Source organism: Sprattus sprattus (assembly GCF_963457725.1).
Source record: "Sprattus sprattus genome assembly, chromosome: 16".
In the NCBI taxonomy this organism is placed as follows: domain Eukaryota; kingdom Metazoa; phylum Chordata; class Actinopteri; order Clupeiformes; family Clupeidae; genus Sprattus; species Sprattus sprattus.
Window position 1 is genome coordinate 6853764 of NC_137914.1, and position 12221 is coordinate 6865984.

Sequence of the window (12221 nt, forward strand, 5' to 3'; positions counted from 1 at the left end):
GAGGTTTCTAGCGCAGGTTTAATACAGACAGTGTTGGTGTACAGGGGCTGGGTTCTTACCAACATTCATGCGTTCAGCCAGGGTGTTGATGAACGAGTGCTTTTCTGCATAGAGTGTTTTATACCCATTAATGAAGGACAGGTAGGATTTAGGCGTAACATGTGTCCTTCGTCGGAATCTGGAAAGAAAATTCACATTTGGTTCATGGGTCTACATAAGCAGCTGTCCAAACAGTGGTTTGACTTCCCCTCCTTATATTTCTGTTTGTTGATCTGGCTAACTTTGTCCATGCATTTTACTTACTTTTCTTATTAAAAGCTCTCCACTGATATTACTATTGCTGGGAAGTGACATTGACAACTTTGGAAATACCTCTCAAAGTAGCTGTCGCAGGTGACGGACACCTTGTCGTGGTAAATGCCCATTGTCTTCACCACGGCTGCCTTGACCTCAGGGGAGCACACCATGGGGGACTCCGCCATGAAGTATTGGGACACAGCCACCAGGGCCTCGCTGGGCCAGGGTGTGAACCAGTCCATTGTGCAGCCCGAGATCAGCCCCGGGAACTTCAGCGAGCGCGTTCGGAACTTCTCACCCACCTGGAAGAATGCCGTGTAAAAGTAACTTAGTTCCCCAAAGCTCTTCTAGGATATGTTAGCATGTCTTCAGACATTTATTTAGTGGCACATAAGACTAGCATGGAGTTAAAAATGTGAGATAGATATAACAATGAAAAGGGATGTGAGAAATAGCGAACATGTACAGCTACAGGAGGAATTGGAGGAGAGTGTTAAATGGCTGAGACAGACCGGGGAGAAGCACAGGACCAGATGGAGGTTCCTCCTGACTCTGGAGATGAAGTAGTCGTAGAGGTTGTCAAAGGTGGGTGGCTGCTTTGGCAACTCCTTCTTCATCACAGAGATGAGGTTCTGCGTGATCTCGTCCAATTCATCACGTGCAAACAGATTAGACACCTGTGGTACGTAACACATAACCACACTTTGTAGAGGGAGCAAAAAATTGGGTTGCTGCAAATGGACAAACGTTCTACAAATAATGATATGCTAGCAAACTCGGAGCTGACCTCTCCAGACGAGAGGACGTTGTTGATATACTCCAGGAAAGCCTCGTCTTTGATTTCGTTGTCAGTGAAGACGAAGGTGATGCCTTTCCCATCAGCACCTGCTGTTCTGTACAGCACCTTCAAGTCATCCATCAAGTTGGTGGAATTGTAGGTTCTAATAGAACAAGACGAGTAAACAAAATGATACCTCTACTTAGACAGAAATGTTATTTATACTATACTTTGTACTAATATACGTTAAACATGTTTCTGTATTTCATAAACATTTTTACCCCATCAAACTTTACACTTTTACTTGATACAAAGTGTATGCTTCTTGCAAGGTAACTTGACATTAAATCAGATAGAGAGTTGCTCTCCAGACCTGGTTAGTGTGATCTGGAAGATATGGTAGCCTGCGACAAACGAGGCCAGGCGAGTGAGACTCTGCTTCCCTGAGCCTCCTACTCCAACCAGGAGAGCACTGCCACAATCAGTCCGAATGATCCGAGAGATCTGGGCACAGACACATACACACATAACAACTTAGTTTTCTCTTTTATTTACAAGTTTTCCATTTTGTGTGTGTGTGTATTTGTTTGTGAAATAAGGTCAAAGGCCAAAGAGATGAGAGGTGAGCTGAAGTGAGACAGGCACGATGATTAATGGCATGATTAATAGATGAAATAAAGAATGGTAGGACTGAAAGAGAAATAGAGACACTGAGAGTGAAGGAACCTTGATGAGGTGAGTCATTGCATCTGTGAAGAACACCAGGTCAAGGCTGGTGCCTCGGACAGCCTCATTATACTGGCCCTGGAAGACCTGGAGCTTCTCAGACAGAAACTCAAAACCGGGAATCTAAAAACAAAAGCGTACACAGTATCTATAGCTGATATTTACATTTTCAATGAGCAATGATTATTATAGTCCCTGTTGGTGGAATGGAGGGCTTATTCTGTGCTAGTTAACTGCGATGACCATACCAGCTCATAAACTTTGGGTGCATCTAGAGAGACGTCGTCCGCCTCCTCCCCCGTGGGCTCTGGAGCCTCTCGCAGGAAGTCCACAAAGTAAGGATCGGGGTGGATCTGTGGGACCAGGTTGGCATCCACATGCTCCTGGATCCCGCGTGTTATGGCCTTATCAAACCACACCTTGTCCTCATGGCACACGAACCTGCACGCCAGTGGAACACAGCATGGATAGAGGATATTGCAGAAAAGTTCATTTCAATCAGCCGTGCATTTGAGCAATTAAGTGGATACAATGTAGCTTTTGTCCACAAGAGTGCAGCATTAAGCCGAAGGTCTTCACAAGTTGTACATTTTGCTTTGGTGGTTTTGTTTGTTGATGCCCATAGTGAGTTCAAAAACTTTAAGTGACAGTTCAAGCAAAAGAGTAGCAGAAATCGTTTTCTTGTTACTCAAATGTACACTATGTAGCTCTCAAAGTATTGGAGAAAATGACTTGGCACATCTGTCATGGCCAGGCAGGGAATGACAGCAAGACTCAGTTCCAGTTACAAAGTAGTATGTTCCTGAGACTGATTCAACATTTATTACTGTCTCTGTTATTAAGAAAAGCTCGAGAAAGAATGGCTTAACAAGGTCTGAAGGGTGGAGGCACACTCTAGCTCTGGCTCACCTGTCTGCAATCACCCTTGTGCATTCACACTTAAAGAGAGCCAGTAACGTTGTGATGTCCTCACACTCCCCTGCCTTGACGTTGAGCATGCCCTGCCAGATTCGAGACAGGTCACGCAGGTTGAAGAAGTAGTGGAACTTTGAAGGAGTGGGCAACATTTTCACCTGCAGGTCAAAATGCCAGGAGGTTAAAGGGGAACCAGTTTTACAGTATAAACAGGAACCGAACCAACCTTGCCATGACAATAACGAGAGGAGAAATTCTTTCTTGTTACCTTAGTCCATTGCCAGACAATCCTAGCGGCAGACACCAGAGAGCTGACCATATTTGAGACCTGTGGCTTGAAATCTCTGCATTCATGGAAGTATCCACAACCCATAATTCCTGAGGACACACAGAGCGGGAACAATACAATTATTGTTATTTTTAAATATCTTTCTGTATTTTGAATTGACAGACAGGTGGGGTTTATCATAATGAAGCAGCATAGTCCGTTCCTGACTCCACAACATACTGCCATCATTGGTTATTAATAAGGGGCTGTTGAATGGTAATGCTATGCTTTGGTGTTACACAGTGGTTTTATGAACTACTAGCACATACCAAAGACCTTGTCAATAGAGCTGTTGGAAGGGAGTGTGCAGTTGAAGACGCTGAACTGTCTCTTCAGTCGCTGGGGGATGTCATTGCGGCCACCCCCAGGGTGGATCATGGCAGCCATGATCTGCACGTCCACAATGGTGGTAAAGTCTCCAGGTTTGTCCAGGCTGTACATACCCGTCATCTCCATCAGTTGACGCACAATCTCATTGGTGATCTTAAAGGCAATGACATTAGTACGTTAGTCACATTCCCAAGAATTAACACATTAACACACATGATGTAATTCAGCACACTGGGGAGAAAGTCGACTGAATCATAAAAAGTAATGTGGTAGTGACAGAAGTGTCTAGATAGATAACTTGTCATCCGCAGAATTGTAAGTTAGAGTGTGAACAGTATTACATAGAGTAAGCACAATAAGTACACCAACCATTCCAAAAAACAAATGTTGTTGTTTATAATTATTACTAGTAGTGACATCTGTAGAGGCATAAGTATTACCAGTAGCTATATCTGCCTTCTTTATCAAAATTGCAAAGCCTAGACATTGAGAGACAACCCATTGCGTGAGTACTTTTATTTTTAATAATTAAAGTAAATTTAAAAGTAAGTACTTTTTACCTTTACTTAAGAAGGATTGTTGATGTAATACTTTTACTTTTACTTAAGTATATATTGTGCTGGGTATTTGTACTTTTACTTAAGTACTAAACTTCAGTACTTCCTCCACCACTGGTGGTAGTAACAGAAGTAATGTGGTAGTAACAGAAGTGTCTAGTAGTAACAGAAGTTATGTGGCAGTAACAGAACTGAAATGTAAAGATAAGAACAAGTATCATGGTTTGCATGGTCAGTGGAAGGGATATGAGTGTGGTTTTTGACACCTGATCGCCCCACTCATTGACAACTGGCATGTTGATGTCGTCCACAAAGACAGTCATCCGTCGCCCCCCAGGAGGGCCGTAGGTGCTGCCCATGCGCTTCTCAATGTAGCTCTCCACGGTGCGCTGCAACCCAGTGAAGAAGACAGTCACACTCAGACTCACACACACACACACACACACACTCACACACACACACACACACACACACACTCACACACTCTCTCACTCTCACACTCACACACACACACAGACAGACACACACACACACACACTGACCAGCCCTGCCTACCTGGAACATAGCGGGTTCAGTGGCAGAGGAGAAGTTCATGGACTTGAACAGGTCAGTTTCTGGGTCATATCTCTTTGTGTAACCCTTTATCATGACAGTCTTGGCAGTTCCTTGCTCGCCAATGAGCAGAACAGCCTGTATGGGAAAGTCCAAATCACAACAGTTAATCTGTCCCAATCATTCTTGCATAAAATCATTCTTCATTTTTAGAAAGCCTGCCTACTTTGTGCTGCTTTGCAATTGTTTCGATCAGGAAGTTGGTCCTTGTGTTGTCCACATTGGGCACGAGGATGGAGGAGTAATCAGGGATGTAGTCAGTCGGATATTCATACTCCACCACATATGTGCTCCAGTGGTCCCACTCACCTGGAGTACAAGAATTCATCTCAAAACGTCACCTCACACAACACAAATCCCACGTATTAAAGGCACTGTCTGCCAGGAGCAAATTGCAAAAAATGACATAAAAGTGTATCAAAACGCGCACTGCACCTTTACGGCTACATCTTACACTCAGTCATTGTACCAGTGCTAAATGGCTGACGTGACCAAGGACGCTCTCACCGTTCTGGTTGACCATGTATTCAAAAATGGTCTCTCCGGGCTTGGTCGGGGGCAGGTTAACGTTGCTACTGTGCTCCCTGAGGAAGGCCTCCAGGCTGTTGCGGCCTTCCAGCTCCAGCAGCGCCCCCAGGCTCCACATCACACAGAAGACAAAGAGCCGGCCTAGGTGAACGGTGCTCACCACGACACCAGACTCTTTGGTGGGGATCAGGCCCTCCATCAGGTTCAGTGACTATTCAGACACACACACACACACACACACACACACACACACACACACACACACACATACACACACACAGGCAAGCACACATGTTTATGTCCATATAAAAAAGCACAGCAAACACACATAAATATGACTACTTTAGGTACTAATGTCAGACAGAAATATACATGCAGAATACCTGTATGATGTAGTTGCACTCTAAAAGGTCCATTTTCGGTTTGAGGCTTTGACACACAAAGAGGTATGCATCCTCAAACACCTTGTCATACAAACTGATCAGGTTGTCAGCTTCTTGGGCACTGCGCTTGTAAGCCCATCCCTGTTATGGAAAAATCAGTAGAACTGCATTGAAAAAAACAGTATGGTGCATGAGTAAATTAATAATGTATGAAACATATTTCATATCTGTGAGTCAAATGGAGCACAGTGACTTCTCACACCAAATTGTTCAAGTCATTGTAAATTATATAAAATTATTTTTATAGTTCCAAACCTGCTAAGGCATGATCAGGTCTGGCTGCAGTGTGTACCTGTAGGATTGGCCTCCAGCTGAGGGCAGAGGAGCTCATGAACACCATCCCCACTCTGGACACAGTGGCCGGGGAGGCGTTGTCCATGTTGTGCACCTCAAACACCAGCTTGCAGCAGGGGGACATGACGATACGGTCACCGTTGGCCAGGGTTAGCGTCTTATTGTCATCCAGGACAGAGTTCAAGTTCTCAATCCAGATGGCGTCCACAGGGCCATCCAGAACAATCCAAATGTTCTCACCTAAATCCAGGAGTAGAATGAATCCCTTAGGATCTTGAGAACTGTAGATTGACGCTGCACCAGGCAGACTTCTTTGCTAAGTTAAGTTTAAGTATAAGACTGCATCAATGTCATGCACTGAATTGCATTTTTATCACTATGGAAAAAATACTTTTTATGGCTGACATATACATAACATAAACTGCCATCATACATTCAACATTACCATTGTGCTTTGGGTTTTGTTTTTCACTTTCATGTTTTTTCACCACCTGGGTAAGCAGTTGACGACATACTTAATTATAATAATTTCCTGATGAACACTTACCCTTCTTAGCTTTCAGAGTCTTCCTCCACAGCGTGGAGAAGATACCATCCGTCCAGTCGTTGGTTGCGGCGTCCAGTCGGCCAAACATCTGGGGGGCCGTGATGGCTTTGGGGTTCATCCTCATCTCTCTGTGGGGGGTGCCACAGTCACTCAGTGCGCGCATCAGGATGTTGATGACCGTGGTCTTGCCCGCCCCGCTGGGGCCCAGGGTCATGAGACCGTGACGCACTCGGGATGCTTCGTATAACTGAACACCAAAGACAAAACAAATCAGAGAGAGCATGTCTGAATCATGTTACTATACCAACAGCTGTTTGACCGCTGTCACCTTGAAAGAGTATTTCCTTTCAAAAGAAACATTCACCAGCCAGCATAAACTAGCTTGGTGGCCATATTGGCTCAGTACAACATAGAATGAGATTTATTTATGGTGGTGTAGTGGTTGCTGGAGAAGTGGGTATACTCTTAGTAATTCTTTAATTTTTTTTAAGCACTCCATATAGCACAGGATAAACTACCTGTTTTGACAAGTGGGTATACGCAATGCTGACTGAAAAATAAGTGGGTATACTCCGTATACCTGCGTATACTCTGGACTACACCCCTGCTGATGCTTGACAATTTATTAATGAGATATGAGGGGTACCTGCACCAGCTTGAGGTTCCAGGGCGGGTGATTGATGATGCCGGCCAGTGCCACCTGGGTCTCCACGGCGGCCTGCAGCTCTGCGTAGGTACTGTTGTCCAGCTGGATGCCTGGGAACAGATCGCTGATCAAGCTGAGGAAGAGTGGCTCGTCCTCATCCACCTGCACACAGATTTCAAATGGAACTCAGAAAACTGCTGGAAGACACAACAGCCCATTTTTGTAATCATGTGAGTGACATGAATGACTCAATCATTCCATTCCGTTTGATTCACATGTATTTATGTAAGATGTGAGTCCATTAACAGAGAACATGGTTCTTGTATTTGTGTTCATAAGGAATAGGACGGTTTGGAAGGCTTGGAATATGATTTCCAGTTTCCTAATCACTGCTTTACAACTGAGTCAACTCCATTAATACAAATTCCTTAGCAAACGATGTTAGACTTTTATTGGCAATCAAACCGATGTTACCCTAAGTATACTATAACTGATGTCATTCTGAGTTGTGATGCCAAGGTGCAGTGGATGTGTGTTAGGTGTCTTGGCCTGGTCCACACCAGTTTAGAAAGGTTCATGTCTCGTAGCACTCTCATGACGATGCTGGATTCTGTCTCTGAAGGACGGGCTCGTTTCATGGCTCCCAGTGTCCTCAACACTGACAAGATGTTCCTCAAACCAAAGTCATAATGGACCTAAGGCCACAATCAAACCAGCACTATCAGTAAGGGGTTAGAAAAGCGGTGAAGTTCTGAAACAACAGACATATCAGAGTATATTCTGATGATAAGGTGAGATACTGACCTGCTTAGTGAGCTGCTCCTCACAAAGCTTGTAGAGCACAAAAAACTTCTGGGCCAAGACGACATTCTCTATAAATCCACAACTGGCCAACTTCACCCTCATAATAATCTGAGTGAAAGAAATTGAGAGGATTACAGATTAATTTAACTCTTTCCAGCAAAAACAGCCACTTTAAAGCCTGCTAATATATTCCTGTAATAAAACATGGATGAATATGATTATATTGCTTCAAATGTACAGTTGTCAATGATGTTTACAAGTGCCACTGATCATTCATACCTGCAGAAGAGGAGCCAAAAGCCTAATCCTACACGAAAATGTGGTAAGTGCTGTCCTGTGCATGAATTATTTGTAAATAAACTATATTCCGTGGTCTAGCATCATACACCCATTTCTTCACCTGTCTGTCCGGGACCATCATGGACACAGTCCTGAATTGCACCTTCAAATTCTCCGGAAGTTCTTGACGACCTGCATAGCCCGGGTTCTAAAGATCAAACACAACTAGTTCAATTGATTGTCTACTTTTGGCATGGGTGTAGATAACACAAATCCTCTATGACTCACTCACCATGGTAATGAAGAGACCAAACTCTGGATTTAGTTCCACGACGTCTCCGTCAGTGAAAATGAACTGAGATTTACGCTCTTTGCGTGAAACTAGGACAATGTAGATCTGCTGAGCTGCTACAGACAGCACAGGCAGGTCAATTCTGTTGAACTCATCAAAGCACCCCCAGGATCCAGACTGTGCCAGCCCTATGGAGACACCCCACTATCAGCATCAAGTCTTCACAAGGTGAGAGGGGTCAATCAGCGCAGGTGTCTCTTGAAGTTCAATATGAGCTTTTAATGAATTATCAAATAACAAACCTTTATAGATCCTGCCAAGGCCTCTGAAGTCCATCTGGTCAGAGCAGTTGAAGACCACCACATACTTCCCCAGGCAGCGGCCCATATCTTTGGTGGTCTCAGTCTTTCCTGTTCCTGCCGGTCCAGCCGGGGCTCCACCCATACTCATGCCCAGGGCCTGAGCCAGTGTGATGTAACACCTTCAGACAAACCAAAGCACTCATAACCACGTAAAGCCACCAAAAGGACACAGTGAGAGCAGCCATGACCTTGGTCTCAGTGATGATCCTACCTGTCAGTCAGAGGGGTGATGACCAGACGGTCTGTGCAGCCCAAGAACTCATTTTGATAAATGAAGTCCACGTCTGTGATGGACACTAGGACATGGTCCACATCCTCTTTGAAGTAAAACCTGCTCTGTTTCAGCCACTCGAAATCACTCACTGACTTGACGTGCATTTTCACCTAAGGAGAGAAGAACAGGCATTAGGGCCCTCCACTTCCCCCTCCTATGAGATTCACTGAGCAAAGACACACTCAAGCAACACAGCTAACTCACCAGATCGTCAAAGATGTCTCTTTGGTGCACATGAATTGTCACCAGGGTCTCAAATTTAATTCTGTCAAACTTGGTTAGATCATGAGTGGTCTGTGAAATGAGTGTGTTGAGCAGGTCCAGGAACTTCTGGTTGGTCAGCGGCATGACTTTCTTGTCATCTTTGGCATTGCGCAGCGCCTCCTCTGAGTCTCGGGTCCAAAGCATCTGAATCCCCAGGAGTCCCACCTGAGAACACAGCAAACATCAATCAAACTCTGAATCCTGACCTATTTCACATGGTTCACTCCATCATGTTTGAGGCCACGTCTTCTATATGACCATCTTTGAACCTTAATGCTAGGTTGTTTTATTCTTCATTTTTCTGATTCTATGGTATTATTATTTGACCTGCCCCCATAGCTACAATACAGACAAATCATATTGAAAACTGCATGTTTAAATTGCCCTTGTTCCCTACTCACCTGAGCTTGGAACTGATTGAGGAAGGTGAGAAGATTGAAGCCGCTGTCGTTGATCTGAAGGTCTGCAGATTTTATGACAGAATGCAGAGAGGACTGCTGTTGCATCAGTAGTTCACCTAACCACAGCTCTACAGGCCCACGGGCCATCACTGGGACGTCCAGCTAACAAATACACACACACACACACACACACACACACACACACACACACACACACACACACACACACACACACACACACACACACACACACACACACACACACACACACACACACACAAACACACACACACACACACACACACACAAAGTCAAACATGTGCTTCAGGGAAATCTAGATATACACAAACCTACTAGCTCATATACTGTATAGCCACTATCCAGTGAAAATATCCATGTTGAGTTTGTTTTTCTAATAAATCAGCTTTACCAAAACTTACAGGCACTTTCTCTCCTTCCTGTGAGATGACAGCCAGAATCTTGTCATACTCCTTGGCATGGAACTCTACGTCATTGACATTGTCAAACATTCCTAGGAGATGAGGCTACAAGGAGAGCCAGAGAAATAACAAATTTAATGTAAATGTATATGTCACAATAACATGATGACCAATACAATATCAGCTTTGACTATGTGAGATGCACTATACAAAGGAAAACCTTACCTGGATAGTGTGGGAATCACTGGCCTGTCCCAAGATTTCCAGCAGGGAAGGATCAGACACAAAGAAGAACCGTGGAAATTGCAGACGCTTTTTCTCAAGGTAACTGTGACATGAAAGAAATCAATCTCCAGATTACTGGTACTGTTCAGAAGATTGGCACTCCCGGCGGTGTCCGGCTGTGCACCCCCGTTGTGCCGGCCATGTACAATACTTGGGGACACAAAGAGGTCCCCCAATCCTGTGTTCCCAGAGTTCCGTGGGCTGTGCATATGCGTAATGTGAGGTTTGAAGTGTTTGAAGGCACTTTAATGAAATAGCCCAAATAAAATACCTGTGCAATATCAGTCAGATACAACTAGCTAAGTGAGGAATGTGGGTAGCGAGAAGTGTGAGTATGTAAAACAGAGGGGTGTGAAGAGTGAGAGTATGTTTTGGGTAAATCTCAGGTAATATGTAGTAGGGTAAACTTTGAGTAAGGTTTGAGTAATGAAAAGGCTGGTCCTTTACCCTGTCAGAGACTTCTGGCACAGCTCGAGCTGCTCCTGCAGGTGAGGCAGAAGCTGCGTCATGGTCTCGTCTCCCACACAGCACTGTACCACATTGGGGATGTCGTGAGCACGCTGCATGATCTTAATCCAGGATTTATCAATGTTCTGGAAACGCTTGGCTTCCTACGGAGAGAAGTGCCAACGCAACCATCATGACATGGACAGAATACACAAACAATTACGATTCACTGATGATTCTAAAACATTTTACAAACGTAACATTCTATAACATTTTACAAAATGAGCAGTGAGTTAGCAAGCTACAACACTGATGAGTACTTAATTGTCCATATCATAAATGGGTTGCGTGAACCATTGTGAACAGACCTGTGGCAACTGTTTGGCAATATCTCCGCCCACAAACACAGCTTCCAGATACACCCACAGGTTCTGAACAGTGAGCCACTGTTCAATGATGTCTGAAGAGGTGGACAGTTTAAAAACCCAGTTCTGGATGTCTTTCTTGAAAGGAGCATTGTATCTGTGTTAAAAATGCAAGCATCCCAGTCAGTACTATCCATATGGAAAAAGGCACAAAACAAATGCATGTAGATAGGTGTAATCAAGTGTCTTCCACCTGATTTTTTTTAAGGTGTTTTAAGGTTCTTATTACCTGTTGCTGAGGAGGGACCCTAACAACATGAGACTGTCCTCCATGATGGTGACAATCTCAGCAGTTTCCACCCCCCGGAGCATGAGCTCTCCGCGGCCTTTAAAGGTCATGAAGCTTAAGGACTGGCTGGACCAGATGTCGACCACCTGTGCCAGCTTGGCCTCGATATCTTTCTCTTTGACGGCTGAGATGCAGATGTCCTGAGGAACAAAACAACCAAAGGCAACTTGTGTAAGGAAAATGAAAATGCTATGTGCCTTTACAACCTTTATTATACAAGTCTAATAAAAGAAAAAGAGCAGGCATTAATCCTAACTCTTCTTACAAAAGCATTGTTTTTAAAGAAAAGAAGTCCGTCAGTCAGTTATCCAAAGATGGCTTAAGGTTGGGCATGTATTATTCAAATATTCATGGTACAACACAACAATTCTATGAAGAGATCATAACAAGTTGAGCAATACTGACCTCAATGTCCTCTTTGTATTTAAGCAACGGCGCCTCCATGATGTTTTGCAAAGAGAAGGTATCCAGCTCTATATCAAACTTGTGTCCCGTCAGGTTGGTGATGCGATCCCAGTGCCTCAGCTTCATGGCCTTGTTTGCCATCATCTCCAGTAAGGGACACGACTCACTGAAGTCGTCAATGCGCTTCTTCAGGTCCAGGAAAGCCTGCCAATCCTTCAGGCCTTTCGGCAGTTTGCGGCATCTGCACAGATAT

At 44.3% G+C, this 12221-nt stretch overlaps 1 protein-coding gene across 1 annotated transcript in view; it reads right to left on the minus strand.

Moving 5' to 3' along the window:
• LOC308377749 (dynein axonemal heavy chain 8-like) overlaps positions 1-12221 on the minus strand; it is a gene marked incomplete at both ends in the record, with an annotated part of 32401 nt that overhangs the window by 10618 nt on the left and 9562 nt on the right. Inside the window, 32 exons of the mRNA XM_080854486.1 lie at positions 60-178; positions 373-599; positions 810-974; positions 1085-1238; positions 1449-1579; positions 1802-1924; positions 2050-2242; positions 2711-2874; positions 2985-3094; positions 3314-3527; positions 4198-4320; positions 4487-4621; positions 4710-4852; positions 5051-5282; positions 5455-5595; positions 5807-6048; positions 6356-6602; positions 7002-7163; positions 7562-7696; positions 7806-7913; positions 8206-8292; positions 8377-8564; positions 8679-8857; positions 8950-9122; positions 9217-9441; positions 9678-9839; positions 10118-10222; positions 10343-10445; positions 10850-11013; positions 11218-11371; positions 11504-11703; positions 11969-12209. Coding sequence (XP_080710612.1) covers positions 60-178; positions 373-599; positions 810-974; positions 1085-1238; positions 1449-1579; positions 1802-1924; positions 2050-2242; positions 2711-2874; positions 2985-3094; positions 3314-3527; positions 4198-4320; positions 4487-4621; positions 4710-4852; positions 5051-5282; positions 5455-5595; positions 5807-6048; positions 6356-6602; positions 7002-7163; positions 7562-7696; positions 7806-7913; positions 8206-8292; positions 8377-8564; positions 8679-8857; positions 8950-9122; positions 9217-9441; positions 9678-9839; positions 10118-10222; positions 10343-10445; positions 10850-11013; positions 11218-11371; positions 11504-11703; positions 11969-12209 — 5249 coding nt within the window. The remainder of the gene's footprint in view (positions 1-59; positions 179-372; positions 600-809; positions 975-1084; positions 1239-1448; positions 1580-1801; positions 1925-2049; positions 2243-2710; positions 2875-2984; positions 3095-3313; positions 3528-4197; positions 4321-4486; positions 4622-4709; positions 4853-5050; positions 5283-5454; positions 5596-5806; positions 6049-6355; positions 6603-7001; positions 7164-7561; positions 7697-7805; positions 7914-8205; positions 8293-8376; positions 8565-8678; positions 8858-8949; positions 9123-9216; positions 9442-9677; positions 9840-10117; positions 10223-10342; positions 10446-10849; positions 11014-11217; positions 11372-11503; positions 11704-11968; positions 12210-12221) is intronic.